General features: G+C 36.3%; 3 protein-coding genes across 7 annotated transcripts; 1 reads left to right on the plus strand and 2 right to left on the minus strand.

Annotated features, from left to right (window-relative positions):
- The first annotated feature begins 299 nt into the window (after positions 1-299).
- Positions 300-882, plus strand: BNAC07G11000D. The gene has a single exon (XM_013871443.3). The coding sequence runs from the start codon at positions 503-505 to the stop codon at positions 707-709; it is 207 nt and encodes a 68-aa protein (XP_013726897.1). The 5' UTR covers positions 300-502; the 3' UTR covers positions 710-882.
- Positions 549-2,948, minus strand: LOC106430679 (probable calcium-binding protein CML25). Its single transcript, XM_022706244.2, has one exon. It carries the CDS (start codon positions 2,102-2,104, stop codon positions 1,550-1,552), a length of 555 nt encoding a protein of 184 aa, XP_022561965.1. The 5' UTR covers positions 2,105-2,948; the 3' UTR covers positions 549-1,549.
- Positions 2,949-3,343: 395 nt separating this feature from the next.
- Positions 3,344-13,174, minus strand: LOC111207841 (zinc finger protein 7). 5 transcript variants are annotated; one of them, XM_048762244.1, is made up of 3 exons: positions 9,302-9,854; positions 7,831-9,049; positions 4,375-7,540 (listed from the first exon to the last, which is right to left on the minus strand). In XM_048762244.1, the coding sequence occupies exon 3, from the start codon at positions 7,523-7,525 to the stop codon at positions 4,604-4,606; it is 2,922 nt and encodes a 973-aa protein (XP_048618201.1). In that variant the 5' UTR covers positions 7,526-7,540; positions 7,831-9,049; positions 9,302-9,854; the 3' UTR covers positions 4,375-4,603. The 5 variants fall into 5 exon arrangements, with proteins under 5 accessions (XP_022561964.1, XP_048618203.1, XP_048618201.1 ...); XM_022706243.2 differs by lacking the exons at positions 4,375-7,540; positions 7,831-9,049 and adding an exon at positions 3,344-4,129 and having other exon boundaries at positions 9,302-9,620; XM_048762246.1 differs by lacking the exons at positions 7,831-9,049; positions 9,302-9,854 and adding an exon at positions 3,344-4,129 and having other exon boundaries at positions 4,375-4,471.
- Between the last annotated feature and the right edge of the window lie 4,998 nt (positions 13,175-18,172).

Raw genomic sequence — 18,172 nt, forward strand, 5'->3', positions numbered from 1 at the left:
CTTAAAGTAAAGAAACCAAATTAGAATCCTCGAAGAAGTCCATGCTTGTCCTCTCTCGTCAAACAAAATCAATTTCATACGGAGTAGTTTTAAAGAGTCTTGGTCTTCGGTTTAAAGAAAGTAACGTAGAATTGGGAGATGCGTACCAGTAATCATCGTGATATACAAGTGTCAATTGGCTTTGTTGCCGACACGTAACCACAACTCACCCAACACAAGATCTCTTTGTCATGAAGAATGATACGGCTCTACTTCTTTCTTTTATATCATTACAAATTCTTAAATTATCATCATATATTATATACAAACACACAAAGATAAATGTGTAAGAGACTAATTTGGCGTTGCGCACCAACCTAACTTCCCTTCTACTTCATCTACAACTCGTGTCCACTTTTGTTCAAGATTACTATTATAAACACGCCTCCCGCGTGAAAGTTAAAGCGCAGACATCATAAGAAACCTACAAACAGAATTCTTCTGGCTTCACTGCCGATTTGTGATGGAGAACAAGAAGACCAATCATGGAGATGATGAGCATGATTGTGTTCCTCCTATCCATATCCAAGTCGTGAAGATCAAAAAAGAGTTTGAGAAGATACATCAGCCTGAGATGCCTAGGGTGCTTCGAGAGATCACTAGTCCACGGCGTTCCCGTTCTCCCCTCGGCTTAGGAGAGAGAGACAGGCCTATCTCCGTTGGGAATTGATAACAAAGAGAGATAAAGATAGGTGATCCTTTATGTATTAGAGTTTCTCTTTATCTTTCAATGTAAATATCTTTGGTTAATGTAATGAGTCTACTGTTCTAATCTCTTTTCTCTCGTTTGTTGTAATCTTTAAGAGGTAATCCAACTAGTTCATAGAGAAATCTCGATCGCTATATGTTTTTCTAATCGAAAAAAATCGGTCCTTGTCCCTGGCCCTACGGACGTAAGCCCCGGACGTCTACAAAAAAAAAACAATCTTAAAAAGATGAAACAAGTAAAGCCTAGAAAACTTACAGGATGATGCTCATTATTTATAAAGCACCAGGTGTCTCCTGAGATGATAGTAACTTACTTAACCCTTCTTGTGAAATCTTTCATGACATCTATGATCGTAGATGACAGAGATCTAAGACGCAAACCTTAAATTGGGTGGTTGTGTCAGCTCCATTCTCTTCTTTTATGATCAGAACAGATCTATGAGAGGAAGCATCAAGGGAACAAAGATCCACCGTGAAGCTTTTTATTATCATGTAAGCAAAATGCTCAACAACTGACATGGTCCACCCTAAGGAAGAAGATGTATTCACATCTTCCCATTATCAGGTACACCTCTAATGTTAACCTGCTCCCAAAGAAAACAACAAATCTTCCATCTTCTAATTGAAATGGTACAGAATTTTGCAACAAATCTTTTATTCACATAACTTTTACACAATTACATAGTTCTAAAGCAGAACGAAAACAGAACAAAAGAGTTAAATCTTTTTTTTTTTTTTTGAAAATTATCAAGTTAATGCAACCCCAAAGAGGAGGAAGAAGTAGAAGAGAAAATGAGAAACTCTACCACTGAGCACCTCCTCCCATGACATTATCACGCCTAGATCCCATAGTCATCATAACCTTAAACTCCTCAAAATCAATAGTCCCATCTCCATCCTTATCCACACCACTAATCATCTTCCTACACTCCGCTATCGAGCATTCATCTCCAAGACTCCTCAAAACCTCATGCAGCTCCTCCGCGGAAATAGACCCGTTCCCGTCGATATCATAAACAGAGAACGCATCCTTAAGATTCTCCAGCACATCGTTCTGGTCCATCCCTTTCGTGAACAGCTCAACGAACTCCTCCAAGTTTATGTAACCGTCTCCTTTCTTGTCGATCTCTGCTACCGCCTTCTGAAGCTCCTCCTCTGGAACCTCGTGGCCTAGACTCGCCATTATGGCGCCTAGCTCCTTTGACGAGATCTTGCCGTCTCCGTTCACGTCGAACTTCTTGAACACGGCTTCTAGCTCTCTTACCTCGGTTTTACCCGAGCGTGCCTTTTGCAAGAACGGCGAGTCTGCTCCCGTTCGAGAGGCCGTGCCATTGGACTCCTTCTTGCTGTTGAACATCGTTTCTGTGGAAACAGAGAATCAGGAGTATGAGAAATATCCGTATTTGTGTGATTTTCAGAGGAAGCGGGAGATTCTCTGAATCACTAGCTATTTTGGGAACATGAATCTATTTAGTTATTTGGTTTTCATGATGATGGATATAGCGACAAATATCAGATATAATCAGTTATGCATGATTTACTTTAGAGCCTTGACTAAATTAGGAAATCAAAAGGTTTTGCAAAGATTTTCTAATGGCATGGGATATAAATAGAGTCGAACTTAAGGTCGATGAATAAGCCATACAAGCCATTCTATTAAAAGTCCCAGAGCAGTGAATAGTTTTCACCAGTATGGATCACATGATAGCAGTCTCAGCGGGAAATGATAATTTCCACACCAAGAAAACCTAAATGTGTCTTTCAGCTCTACGATGGAAAGCCAATGTGGCAATGCCTTATACTCCGAGTTTCTTCGTTACATAAAGTTCTTGGATCTCTCTTAATTAATTACTCAGCTTTTCGGGTTTAATAATTGCTGGTTTTGATCAAAGATGCATTGGCTAGTCTCTCGAAAAATACGGTTTTGTTTGTAAGGATTTCACTAAGGCTAGCTGGACCGTGTAGTTGGAACAGTTCTCCAAATTAGAGTTTTGATTGGAATGATTCTCTTAAATTATCGAAAGAATACGGGTTTGTTTGATATCGACCTAATTTGTAAATTTATTTGAATGCTCAGGTATACATATTTTAATCAAGTTTTGGCTGTTTATGTTTGGCTCTAGATATGTAATTATATATACTTAATGCAAATAGAGTTTAGTACAAAATATAAACTAGTATACCATGTGCATAGATTTAAGTCTCTCTCATTCATGAACGAAAACAAACAAAATATCATCAATTCGTAGAAGACTTGGAAATAGTTTCACGATTTTTTTTTTCATATTTTCTATTAAGAACATCAACCTACCAAATCGTCAGGTGATATAAAACACAATCTAAGAAACATACTAATTACACATGACGGTTTATAAACAATATGCTCTTCATATAATAATAGCTAAGTCTCTGTCTTTCACGAATGAAACAAGCATAATATCATCAATCCGTAGAACACTTAGGCATAGTTTCGTGAAAACTTCTTTCATATCTTTTTTTTTTGAAACTAACTTCTTTCATATCTTACATTCACATCAACTACCATATCTAGATGGTAAACAAGGTGATGAACTAAGTTGTATGAGCTCTAATGAAATGTCAAAATGTTACAAACTTCATTTATATAACATCAAAAGTTTTCCATCAATTCTATCATCTTTCTCCCACTTATCTTCAACTACATTTCTAACAATGGAAAAAGAACACATGAGGTGATGACCTTAGAGTCTCAAGGTAAGATCAGGCTTGAGGCTATTATTATTATTATCTACTACACTTTCATTTGCTGCAGCAGAGTTCAGATCAAGACCTGACTCTGTAACAGCCACCACCACGGGAGCTTCAACTTCCTCTACAGCCTGACGAAAACTTCCGGGCCAGAAGAAGTCACTGCCATCATCATAGTCAAAGAACAATGGCACAGTGTTACCAAAATAACCTTGCTGATGAAACCTTGCAAGAGGAGGAGGAGGAGGTTGAGGCTGGGATAAGGTGTGGTGAAGTAGACCGGAGTGAGCTTGCATCCCTAGAGAAGAAGAGGAGTATGTGTAAGGCCTGTGATGGTGACCAAACATTCTTCCCATGTACATTGCTCTTTTCGCCATTGTCCGTTCTCGCTTGTGAGCGTTCTGGTGGCCTCCAAGAGCCTGAGAGCTATAGAACTTGCGTTTGCAGTAGTTACAGGAGAAGACTCTCGGGTTGGACCCACGCTTTGTTCCCTTTTGTTCATCGTTGAAATTGTCTTTGAGCTTGAGATCGAGCGACACAGGGATGATTGCTTGGGTTTTGGATAGATCTTGATTTGACAAAGTTTCTCCTTCTCTGACTGGTAACTCTCGCGAGGCATCATCAGATTCCGTCATTTAATATTTTTGGTCTTCACCTGAAATAAAAGAATCATATTAAAGTCAAAAGCAGATCAAGAAAACGTTGTAGACACTCAAATCTACAAATCCAAGAACTGTATAAAGAAGAGACAGTAAGAAAAAATCGTAAACAGAGTAACTATATTAACAAGTTCGAAGCCTTAAGACGACCAATCAAAACGAAGCTTTAGAACTTTAACTATGAGAGAGAGAGAGAGAGAGAGAGAGAGAGAGAGAGAGAGAGAGAGAGAGAATCCAAGACATCAGTTAAGGATCGTAGACAAGAATCGAAGATCAGAGATAGAGAAAACAGTTTGGAGTGTGACAAATTCTAGTTTGGGATCAAAGTAAGTTGAGTTTTATTGATGAATAAGCTTGGTTTATATACCAAGGTAAGCAAAGCTAAAATAGGAAAAGTATAGATAAACCTTATCTAAAACTAATTAGTAGAATTCCTAAGTTATCTAGGAATTATACTCCAATACCCCCCCTCAAGTTGGAGCATGAATATTATTGATGCCTAACTTGAGAAGAAATGCATCAAACTCTCTTCTTCCCAAAGCTTTAGTGAAAATGTCCGCGAGCTGATCATGAGTTGAAACATAAGTTGTTTTGACCACACCTTTAGTGATCTGTTCGCGAACAAACTTGCAGATAATACCCATATGCTTTGTCTTTTCGTGTAGAACCGGATTAGCACCTATGTATAAGGCGGATTTATTATCACAACAGATCAACATTGGTGCAGGGTGAGCGATCCCAAGTTCGTTGAGAAGATCTTTAATCCAGATGAGTTCTTGTGTGATTGCTTTCATCGCACGGAACTCGGCTTCAGTAGAGGAGAGTGAGACTGCATCTTGTTTCTTTGTTTTCCAAGTTATAGGAGATGTCCCAAACTGAATGATCCAGCCAGAAAGCGAGCGACGAGTTGCAGGGCATGCTCCCCAATCAGCATCGCACCAGCCGGTAACAGAAAACGTAGGTTCGGCCCTGAAAAGAACACCTTGTCCGACTGTGCCTTTCAAATAACGAACGGTTTTTAAGGCAGCAAGCCAATGTTCCTCACGTGGTTTTTGCATGAACTGTGAAAGAATATGGACTGAATAAGCCAGATCAGGCCGAGTAGCTAGAAGATAGATGAGACGTCCGGTGAGACGACGGAATTGTTCAGGATCAGAAAGAAAGTCTCCAGTAGCACGTCCTAGCTGATGATTTTGATCCATAGGGGAGCCAGCTGGTTTACACCCAAGTAAGCCACACTCTGTAATAATCTCCAAGGTGTATTTTCGTTGACAAAGATAAATACCGTCGGGGCTCCGAGCCACTTCTAAACCAAGAAAGTATTTTAGAGGCCCGAGGTCCTTCATATGGAAGCATGTTGATAGGTATGATTTGAAAGAAGTGATTGATGGTGATGAGTTCCCAGAGATGATAAGATCATCAACGTAAACTAGAATCCGAAGAGAGATGGCGTCCTTTGTATAGACAAATAATGAGTAATCGGAATGCGTCTGTGAGAAGCCGTATGCGAGAAGAGCCTCCACTAGCTTAGCAAACCAACATCGAGGAGCTTGTTTTAAGCCATAGAGAGATTTACGTAACCGACACACCCTTTTATCGTCAGGTTTAGAAAAACCGAAAGGTACCTTAATATAGACTTCTTCTTGAAGATCTCCATGAAGAAATGCGTTATGGACGTCCATCTGGTGAATTTCATGGTTTTTCTTTGCCGCGATATCCAAGAATATACGGACAGTTACCATTTTGGCCACAGGAGAAAAAGTTTCGGTATAGTCTAGACCCTCTTTCTGATTATTTCCTAAGACGACCAAGCGAGATTTGTGCCGGCCGATTGTGCCGTCAGAGAGAAGTTTAATTGTATACACCCACTTGGTTCCGAGAGCCTTTTTGTTAGATGGGAGCTCGACAAGATCCCATGTGTGTTGTCTTTCAAGAGCATCTATCTCAGACTTCATTGAATCTCGCCAAACTTTATGTTTCATTGCTTCGCGAAAGTGTTTTGGTTCGATATTGGTTGCCAGGGCAATAAGATAGCTGCAATGTTTTGATGAAATACGATCATATGATAGATAAGCAGATAGTGGGAACAACGAACCTGAGGATAGCTGAGGTATGGAAGACGGGAGAGAAGGAGTTTGAGTAGGGATTGTAGTGACCGTATTAATAACGTAGTCTCGATATCGTGTTGATGGAACACGTGGTCTATGACCTCGACCTGAAGGTTCTGGTACAACTTCTGTAACCACAGGCTCGGGATCGACATGTTCTGTTTCTGGAGGAATATTAATTGCTGAAGGAGGTGACGAAGATACCGGAGCATCGTCAATAACTGATTGTAATGGTGAATCGTTGTGATCCTCTGTCAGAGTTGATGGAGGTAGCACAATAGAAGGTAAGACGTCTGATGTTTCTGTAGTTGTTATATCCATATATGGGAATATATTTTCTTGAAAAGTAACATCTCTGGAGATGAATACGTCTTTCTGCTCTAAGTCATATAATTTCCATCCTTTTGTGCCAGATGGAAATCCCAGAAGAATGCACTTCCGACTTCTTGATGCGAATTTATCACCCTTCGTGTTTTTGTTATGAGCGTATGCTAAACATCCTATCACACGGAGATGAGACAGTGATGGTGGCTGGCCATGAAGAATCTCGAACGGTGTTTTATTCTTGAGTAGAGAAGATGGTGTGCGATTAATTAGATGAGCAGAGGCTAGAACACATTCTCCCCAAAGATCAATCGGCAAATTTGCTTGGAACCGAAGAGCTCGTGCTACATTGAGAATGTGCCGATGCTTACGCTCAGCACGTCCGTTTTGTTGAGGTGTATGCACGCAGGAGGTCTCATGAACGATCCCTTGTTCTTTGAAGTATTTTGTAAGACACATAAATTCCGTCCCGTTGTCACTCCGTAGTGTCTTAACCTTCTTTGAGAACTGTCTCTCAATTAAAGCCATAAAGTCTTTAAGTTGTTGTGCCACCATAGTTTTGTCGGGCAGAAGGTACAACCATACTGCTCGAGAATGATCGTCAATGATAGTAAGAAAATAACGAGAACCACAAAGTGCTGTTGTCCGATATGGTCCCCAAAGATCACAATGGATTAAATCAAAAATCTCTTTTGCATTATGACTACTATCTGAAAAACTCTGACGGGTCTGTTTAGCTCTAAAACAAATATCACAAGACTTGATAATATGTTCATCGTGTTTAGATGATGAACTTTCTAATGCAGGAATCATAGCCGTAATGTGAGAAGACGGATGCCCTAGACGCCGGTGCCATAGAACTGGATCTTCTGAAACAGTAGTCTGGAACGATGTCAATGACTCAATCCCTCGAAAACGGTACAATCCCTCTCCTTCTCTTTCACCCGCTCCAATCAGCATCCTCGAGGTACGGTCCTGCAATATCATAAGTTTATCAGTTACTTGTCCAACTAGGAAATTATCTGTAACTAGTTGTCCAAAAGAAATAAGATTCGTATGGAATCCTTCCACAAAGTACACATTCCGAATGTGTAAAGTAGAAGTAAGCTTGACGGTTCCTTGTTTGGACGCTATTGCGTCAGAACCGGCAGGCAATAAGACTGGTATGCTGGTGATGTCTCGGATATTTTCCATTGCCTCAAGATTCCCTGTCATATGATGTGTGGCGCCGGTATCCAAGATCCAAATATTCTCATCTATTTTACCTTTTAGATGATCAGCGTTTGTTGCTTCTTTATTGATTAACTTCTGAACAATATTCCATTGTTCATTAGTAATACCAGTCAAACCTAGACGGTCAGCTTCGGTAATGGTAATGTTGGCTTGAAGTTTTGTTTTGTCCGTTGTTACCACAGTTGCCGTGTTAGCCCTTGGTGCAGTAGTTTTCCCTTGATCAGTAGGTTTAGCCGGTGAAGAACGATTTGGCCCTCTGTTCCTTGATCGTTCGTCCCACCATTCCGGGTAACCAATAACTGTGAAGCAACCAGAAGCTTCATGACCAGTACGTCCACATACCGTACATTGTCTCGAAGGATCTTTATTTCCTGGTCGAGTAGTATTAGGTTTTGAGTAGTTTGTGGAGTTTCGATTTTGAGCTGTAAAACTCATAACTTGAGTTTCTTGCGTCGTACTTGAACGGATGATCTCATTCTGAGCTACCGTTTGATAGACGCTATCTAGATCGGGAAGAGGAGTTATAGCGCAGATTTGAGAGCGTATTACTCCATGTGTAGCGTCGTCAAGACCAGACAAGAAATCATGGACTCGTAGAGTTTCTGTTTCTTGTTCTCTTGCTGTATTTAAGTCGCACTCACACTTACCGCAACTGCATACTTTTGAATTCATACAATCGGCGATCCCGTCCCATAGTTTTATCAATCGGCCGAAATATTCATCGATTGATGAACCACTCTGTTTGCAGTTTGATAAGGCATTACGTAGTTGCTGAAGGCGTGCCCCACTTTTGAGAGAATAACGTTTCTTAATCGTATCCCACAGATCTTTTGCGTTTTCCCGAGTTGAGATAGATGATTTGATCTTTGGTTCGATGGTTTGTTTCATCCATCCTACGATGAGGTGATTGTTTGCTGTCCAATCCTCAAGGCGAGATGAATCGGCTGCGGGTTTGAGAATGCTGCCGTCAAGGAATCCGAATTTCTTCCGTGAGCTTAAGGCCATACGAAAGTTGATAGCCCATTCATCATAATTTAACCCATTCAAGAGTGGTTGTGAGATAACAGCTCCTGGGTTATCATTAGATGATAGGTCATATGGTGTGATTGTTTTGTATTTGGTGTCGCTTTGTTGAGCTAACGCCATTGTTGATGAGAATTCTTCTTCTTCAATATGTGAATAAGAAGTTGATTAAGGAGTTTTGATTCGCAGTATGGCAAATCAAGTTTGATGAATAAGAAGTGATTTGATCTGCAATATGGCAAATCAAGTCGATGAATAAGAAATTTTTAGATGATTTATTTTTGTTCTTGCTCTGATACCATGACAAATTCTAGTTTGGGATCAAAGTAAGTTGAGTTTTATTGATGAATAAGCTTGGTTTATATACCAAGGTAAGCAAAGCTAAAATAGGAAAAGTATAGATAAACCTTATCTAAAACTAATTAGTAGAATTCCTAAGTTATCTAGGAATTATACTCCAATAGAGTGTACTGTGCTTACAAAGATTGGTTGAGATCTGGGAAGAAACAGCCGACAGAAGCTGGAAGTAGTTGACGTGGGAGCTAAGAAGAGGAGGAAGGAGAATCTACGATGACTGGTACTCTTTGTGTTTACCAAAAATGGGTGAATCCAGATGTAAAGAAAATAAAAACCAGAGAGAAGAGATAGGATTGGTAAAGAAAAGCAGAAGAATAAGAGATGTACTGAAGGAGAGAGAGAGAGTTGTGCCTAAACCAATATGGCAAACTCAAATGTTGGAGAGATGTAATTAATGGTCTGGTGGAAACACATGTGGGATTCTAAAGTCTCTGCCAGTTAGACCTATGTTTTTTTCTTTCAATAGTTCTTTTTTCAATAGTTCAACGACCTTTTTCTAGGGGCACAATGGCACATTTAGCAAAACACATGCTCCTTCCGTTTTTTAATATAAATTATTTTTAAAAAAAATTTATGTTCCAAATTATATGACGTTTTCGGTTTTTTATGGAAAATTTATTAACAGTTATATGACTAATGATAATATATCTTCTATTTTATTATTGGTTGATTTGTGGTTAGGTAAATAATTTATGATGTTTTTGTTTAGAAAATATAAAAAATTAATGATTTTTTAATCTATATACATAATTCTAAAGCGACTTATATTAAAAAACGGAGAGAATATATTTTTCCTGATTGGATAAAGTTAAGGAAAATTGCATCCAGTAGCCTTGAAAACAATTATAATTAAGAATTTAACTAAAAAATAAAAAGCTTCTAACATTTCTACAATATATACTATATTGCCCTTATTATTTATCTATTTGTTTTCTTACTTTATTTTCTTCCGGTAAGTGTTTCTCTCCTAATTAATATTATTTTTTCTATATCCACATATATCACATCTTCTTTCATCAACGTATCATCACCATGACCATTATCATAATCACCATGACCGCTATATAATGCTTTTCTATATCAGCCATCACAATTTTCTCCAAAACCATGACCACCGGTTACTTGGTAATCACAGTCGCTGTTCTGGTAACCGCCACCGTTCCGATAACCGCCGCCACTGCTGTAACTACCACCGTCACAAATTTTTTTTGTACCTAAATCTATAATTTTCGTTTTCATATTTTTGCCATCATATCCTTCAAAACAACCACCATCTCTTTGATATCTGTCACCGCCTCTTCCGCTGTAACCACTACCACCACGTGTTTGTACTGTATGTTTCCGGTTGTACTATACTATTTGAATAATCTGTACTATGATATTTCGGTTGTTACTATTATATTTCAATAATGCTTCTTATTACGTATCATGTGCATATTTTGATATTTGGGTTAGAGTTTATATTTTTTTTTAGGGTTTAGTGATTAATGTTTTGGGTTTAGTTTATTAAAGGTTTGGTTGACGTTGAGGTGTAAGCATTACATTTTTCCCTATAATCATAGACATTTCAAAATTTGAACAATATGCAATATGCTATCGCGTTTGTAACTATTCTATTTTGATAATGGTTATGTACTATATGTGTATTTTAATATTTGGGTTAGGATTTATATTCTCTTTTAGAGTTTAGTGATTAGTGTTTGGGGTTTAGTTTATGGAAGGTTTGTGTTAACATTGGGGTAAGCATCACCTCATTCTCTGTAATCATAGACATTTCAAAATTTGAACAATATGTACTATGTTATTTTGGTTGTTAGTATTCTATTTTGATAATGTTAATCGCATATTTTGATATTTAGGTTAGGTTTATATTTCTTTATATGATTTAGTGATTAGTGTTTTGGATTTAGTTTATAGAAAATGTGGGTTGATGTTTGTTCGGTTGTTCCTTTGTATTTTGTTTAAAAAATTGAGCTTTTGTATGTGGTGATTAGTTAAGTGCCATTATGTTATATGTTTAATATGATCACAGTGCATTTTCATCTTGTCCACATGTTCTAAATCGTCGATGACATCAGTTTTTTTTTCTCTTTCTGTAACCGATAACTTAGAAAGTAAAACGGTAAAACCAGATGAAATTCGTAAAAATTTGTTATGAACTTAATTATTTCAAAATTATTGCTATATCCTTTATTTCCAATAAAAATTTGGTTAGTTGACGAATTCTCCCTAAAGTTAAATACATTTTGTAAAGAACTATATATGTTTTTACAACAATAGTGTTCGTAAAGGTGTAGCCGTAATAGGCGTTGGTATTCACGTCTACGTATTATTTATTATGCGTTCTTTATTGTGATGTGGTAAACCCTATAAACTTTTTGAAGTTTTTATTTATTTATATAGTTTTAGTTTATGATTTAGTGGCGGAACTACGGTTATACCACGGGGGTCAAGTGATCCATGTGGATTCCTGTTTAAAAAAAAATTACTTGTATTTTCTAGAGAAAATATGTTGTAATTGGTTTGTTGACCCCTTTCAAATATACAAGTTATCAAATTGACCCCAGTAAAATATACATAATATGAATATGTATCATTTTTCTCAATTCTTATTTCTTCTCAATTTGAAGATGGAAATACCCCAACTGATCTATAAAAAAGTGCAGGATACACCCATTCTCGAAGTATGCAAATAAGTTGTAAACAATGGATTCGTATATATTTAGCCACATAATAAAATACATTTGAACCATCCAAATTATTTATCAACCCAAAGGTCACCTTCTATTAGACTACATCACTTTAGTTAATTCTTAATATTTCTCAGGACAACAAGAACAATACAAACTGCATATTTTAAAGTGTAAAAACATTAATTTTTTTATCTCCCCCGTCAGAGTTTTTCAGAAAGGTTTTCATGAACATTTAATAATTGAATCGCAGAGTTGAGTACATACGATATATAAATAGAAAATAAAATAAAAATAATTGAGATGCAGAAGGCATTTGATAATGTTGCATGGAGCCCATACGTTCATTCCCCCGGCTTTACCTTTTATATTTGATGTGTACATTTATTTGTGTTTTTCTGAAATTTTACATGTGACTTTAAAGTCTTTGCTTTCTTGTCCCTTTTCTATCCAACTTTTCTTTTTCTTTTTCTTTCTCAAAAGGTGAAAACATTTTCTTTGATACCGTGTGGGTTGTTGTTACCAGTAACTCGTGCGGAATACAATAAGCTGTTTTGTTTGGTTAAATTGTTGTTATACATGTTGAAGAGGAGGAAGAAGATGAATAAAGTTAAATGTTAAAAGAATTGTTGCTATGTATGTTTGTTAGGTAATGTTTGGTAGTTGAATTTGATGAATATGGATCTAACTTTAAAGATGACCGATGCAAAAACGCAAGTCTGCATAATAACTTGTCATATAATAATTAAACAAACAACAAGTTAAATGAAAAGGTTGATTGAGATTTTTTACATGAAAATGTTATTCACAACACATGCATCCATAATATTTATAAAAATTAGCGAACCCAGTAAAATTCACTCTTGGATTCGCCCCTGCATGCAAATGTTGACTATATCATAGTGAATGGGTCTCCTTATAAACAGGGTGTTGTGTGTGTGGAACAAATCTAGCAAAGAAAAAAATCAATATTGGGATTGTAGCAAAACAGAAAGATATAGTGGTGTCTCTTTATTTCTTTTGTCTTTTATGCATTGAGTGATTGGACAGTGCCCACTCTTGTTCCAATTCCATCCCAACTTGTCTTTGGGCCCGTGGGCACACTTCAATTCATTAGCTTTCACACATCTTCTACTTCCGTCCACTTGCTTAGTTGCATTCTAACACATTTCACAAATGATTGTTCCATCGGCTCTATTTCCTCAGAACACCATGGTCTCTATGTTGCCGGTAAACATAAAATTATGGGTCTGCTAATGAACTAAACACTATAATTACTCTTGACAACATAGAGCACATGACAACATATTAATGATCAGTCCCCATCTTACACATATGAACGTTTTAAAGACATCTCCAATGGTTTACTTCTTTTTTTTTTGTCAGTCCAATGGTTTACTTCATTTTGAGGAGAAAAATGAGTTTGTATTTTTTCTAAGAGTTTCATTCATTTTTTTCTAATTTTTTTAGAAACTATATTATATTATTACTATTTATTATTAATTCCAAAATGCTTATTATTTTATAAACATACAAATTTTACTCGAATAAAATTTCATTTGAACTAAATCTTCATTATATACATATAAGTTTAGTTTCTAAGAAAGATATAGTAATTTATATAAATTTATAATCGTATTACTAAAGTATTGATAATTTCTTTAAAGTATAAAACATTTAAATCTTCTTAGATAAAAAAACAAAATTACACAAAAGTTTAAGGACTAATTTATAAATAAAAAAATTTAACAGTAAAATGAGTTTGTAAATAGTGTCATCTCGAACATGAAAGAACACTATTTATAAATACATTTTTTTCTTCAAAATGGTACACCATTGAAAAACGTTTTCACTCATTTTTATGTGTTCTCTTGCAACGAAGGACTATTAGAGATCGGCTAATAACTTTGAGCTATTTTTTTTTGAATTATACAGAGGTATTTTGGTTCCATATGAGTGGTCCAGACTAATCATGTGTTACCACGTGTCGGTTTTCTATCTCTAGCGATGCCGAAATGTTAGTTCTCCAGTGGTCGAAATTCAAACCCTGTTGGCTTTACCGTATTAGACTACTTCAGACTAAAATTTAATTTCAATACGAACTACTTTTGGGCATCTAAGAGCATAATTATCGTTGAAACCAGTGGCACGGTTTCTTACAAAACCTTTTTTGATTTTTTTTTGTCTGAAAAAAAAAGAAAAATTCAAAAATGAACCAATCGCGGACCGTCACGTGTCAGTGGATCCCGCGAACAGTGCAAGAAACACTCTAAAATCGGTTTTTATTTCATAACTTCTGTGACCGATTCTTATGATTTTTGTGGGGTCCACGCAATAATTTTTTTTTAGAACCCCACTAAAGTTCCTCGATAAGGGTGGCCTAACGCATCATTCATACGTACCCATCACATTTTGAAAGCTCCACTTTCTGAAGAATCTATTCTGCATTGACTGCCTGCTACCTTGCCTGACAACTAACCTATTGACGTAGCTCATGTGGAACGAAAGGTTGCGTGAGATAAACTATATATGCACTATATGATATAATCCACATCCACTAATCTTTAGCAAGATTATCTAACAGTCAAAGCTCATGCTTGGATATTTTTAATCCTACGAGGCTATCATATCACACAAGAAACTTACCCTAGAAAATCTTATAATGATCACATCAGGAGAAAAACATAATTTCAAGATCCATATAAACTAATTCGTAAGGATCATTTAAACCCGAACCCGTTCTAAATAACAAAAAGGTTTAAATAGCATGGCATTATAAAATTCTGAGAAATATTTCAAAATCTGAAATCAAAATGGTAGGGACGTGCCAATAAAAACGTATAGATTCAATTAATCTTGCTCAACACGTTAATAAATAAAACTAAATCAGCTGCTAATCGCTTATAGCTTTAGCTCTCATGAAGGCATGAACTAGTGAATATCATGAAAACGAAAATCAAAGCTTCGTTGGGGAAGCAATATAATTAGGAAGGATTCATATTAATCTATATTATAATAGTTGAGTTTTTGCTCACTTCTCAACGCGCCAGATCAATGTTTTGTGGACCCCACTTTTAAAAAATGTAAAAAAATGTCAAGTCCATAGCTCGAATTCGGTTTATTGAGATATAAACACCGACATTTATACCACTAAGCTAAATGATACTTTGTACATTGATGGCCGAACCTAATATATATTTGCGAAAGTCGGAAGCCCTTACTCCTTCGGCTTCCTCTGAGGGTCGGGCCTACAAGTGTGTTATGGGTTTCATTTTTAAATGAGATTCATCACGTTATATGAAAAAGAACTCAAGTTTGCAACAATTATAGTTTTTCCATATTGTAAACTGTTGTCGTTTAACATGAGTTTGAGTTCTTTTCATCATTGTCTCAAACAAGTCCGAGTTACAGAGTTGCGCCGTGTATCTGTTCATAATCTATTTTTTCACCAGTGAACTCTTCATGTCCCCATCTTAAATCGCTTGATCATAAATGTTCCTGATTTGTAGCCCCTCTGTAAACCCTATATATATGATTCTCATCTTTGATGAACCCAATCTGCATCTTCACAAAACTCATTGATTCCTCTTAGCTTTAACTATCTTCTAGAAAATGTTTCTCTCTGCCTCTCCAGTTCCTCAAACCGGCGTCCCGGCGTCCGTCACTCAACCTTCGAGTCTCTCCGTCTTGGTCATAGTAGTCAGAGCATAGCCTCTGCTTCCTCCGCTTCTGGGATTTCCTGAACTTTAAGAAATATATGGAGTTTGTGGGAATCACGGTTCTCTTCCTTGATGTAAAGGTAAGTTAATCTTCGATCTATCACACTTATTTGACATAATTGTTTTAATTTATTTCCTGATTCTTTGTTGAATAATATTATTTGCAGATTCCGTGATTCATGGGTTTACTCCCGTCGGACGTGCTAATCATTACATGCCATCTTTGAAAGTAGATTCTATATTGTGAAAGTTGATTGTTTTGAGGTTGCTAGGTGCTCAAGCATGTACAAAATAACTGATCATCCATTCCTCATTTGTTTCATCTCACTAACCATTATTGATGCAGTCATCACATGTGCTCCTGAGATCAATTTCCAGTCAAGATTAGACTGTTCGACAATCTCCAAGTGATTGCGAACACAAACCTAGAACTCCCATGTATATTATCATATTGCATCTGGGTTTATATTATGTTTTGATATCATAACTGATATTTAAACTCACAGATGTGGTTGGGCAAATCTGTTATGTCCAAGGCTCTGATCTCACCAAAGAAACAAATCGAGTCGTTATCTGTCTCCTCATTGATCCGTAAGAAACAATCAACACATAATTCCCTTTATATTATTGTCTATGTTGTGCTAACATCAATAATCAAAAATATTTCCTACCCAAGATTTGTGGTCGTATATTTATCACCCTTAATTATCAATCTAATTTTACACAAATATTTATTCTACAGCTTAAAAGAAACCACAATAACCCAAACAATCAAAACACCAAAAACTAGAATCCCAAAAAAGACGAATCATTAATGATCACCTCTCTTTTTGTCTAATCTTACAAATAAACTTCAAAACAAATATAGCAAACCAATCAATTCAACTAAAACTCAACGACACATACATTGAGCCAGTTAAACAAATACAAACTACACGACTAGCTATTTAACAATTTACAAACTTACTTTCGCAGATGCTTATGAAGAAGACGAAAACGACAACCAAGATCAGTGAAATTACCTTAACAAAGAAGCAGAGTAAGTTACAAACTCTGATAAATACAAATAACAATGATTTTTGTTTACATATTACCCATCAAATTAAAGAGAAACAAACACAGCCACACCAGAAAATACAAGAGACAATCCCAACAGACAAAAAGACGGCAACAACATCTCCACCTGCTCACTCCTCTTGTCTTATGAAAATAGCTTGCATGCTCAATGTCAACATGCCAATGATATTGTCTTCTTATGAGAAATACATATATTCGTTTAAAACCCATTAAGGCTCAAATACTAATTGTCACTCATTTTATAGTTATTTCTACAAGTCTTCATGTATTTGTTTTAAAGGTTCGATAAAAGCAACAAGTTTAAAAATTAAAAAAAACATATAACCAACATAATAAGAATAAAAAAAAATTATTACTTAATACACACAACTTACACAACTAGACTGGATAAAAAATATCCAGAAACAAAAGGTACTCTCAACAACCTTAATATGATTTATGTAATCTCAACAGTACAAGTAACAAATTAAAAAGACAAACAAACAATAAGTCTCAGTGACACAGCAAGCAACACTACAAACTATATCAATCACATTACTAACACAGTTTAGTCTTTCATGAGTGGAGAACAGTGCATACACAGTTCATCATCACAACTCTAACTCTATAACAATAAAAAACTTGAAAAACAATGATTAATCCAAAACGCAAAATTCACAGCTACAATAACCCTAACAAATATTGAGATGAAACAAGAACTCTGTCCACAACCCCGCGCTTGCGCGGAGGCAATGCCCCTAGTATTTTGAATAGGGTCCATTACAATGTTGAGCTAGGCCTGATTACAAGTTATATCGGAACCAAATCTAAACTAGTGTGGAATCATAAAAACTGACACTAACATGAGTGATAATCATGTCTCTATAACGGTTTTGTCTTTCTGGACTGGAATTAATGTGGGTATGTAATTGGTATAGTGGGCTTGCTTCTTATCGAATTTGTTATTTTCTTTTGGATCAAACAAAAGCAATACCTTAAGATGCATCCTCAGCACTATTCTTGTGACCAAGATGCAGTTAAGATTACATTAGGGAATCACACTCATGTGGTATATATTGTGATCGCAATACAGGTTTTGTGGAATTCTATTGATAAGTTCATCGAGAAGAATATACTTGAGAGACTGATTTTGTAGTAGACCAGCTGGATTTTGCACGTCCATTGACTCCACGATTCAGTTTTATTGATTGATGCATCTCTGAGATAATTAGTTTATTTCTTCCTTTGTAACCTCTCTCTCCAGCCTGTCACAATGTACTTCACTACCGTGGCAGTCCAGTCTTTCTTTATTAAAGGTTTTTTACCCAAAGGTCTAAATTCTACTATACTGGTTCTCATACCGAAGAAGGAAGAAGCTAAAATGATGAAAGACTATAGAAAAGTATCATGTTGCAATATTTTATACAAGGTAATATCAAAAATCCTTGCAAAGAGGCTAAAAACCATCTTGCCGAAGTGTATTACCTTGAATCAATATGCATTTGTTAAAGAACGTTTGTTAATGGAAA

Source organism: Brassica napus, chromosome C7 (assembly GCF_020379485.1).
Source record: "Brassica napus cultivar Da-Ae chromosome C7, Da-Ae, whole genome shotgun sequence".
Lineage (NCBI taxonomy): Eukaryota > Viridiplantae > Streptophyta > Magnoliopsida > Brassicales > Brassicaceae > Brassica > Brassica napus.

Bases quoted from the DNA above. Each gene is read 5' to 3' on its own strand.
- BNAC07G11000D (XM_013871443.3), top strand. From the start codon at position 503: ATGGAGAACAAGAAGACCAATCATGGAGATGATGAGCATGATTGTGTT.
- LOC111207841 (XM_048762243.1), bottom strand. From the start codon at position 8,944: ATGGCGTTAGCTCAACAAAGCGACACCAAATACAAAACAATCACACCA.
- LOC106430679 (XM_022706244.2), bottom strand. From the start codon at position 2,104: ATGTTCAACAGCAAGAAGGAGTCCAATGGCACGGCCTCTCGAACGGGA.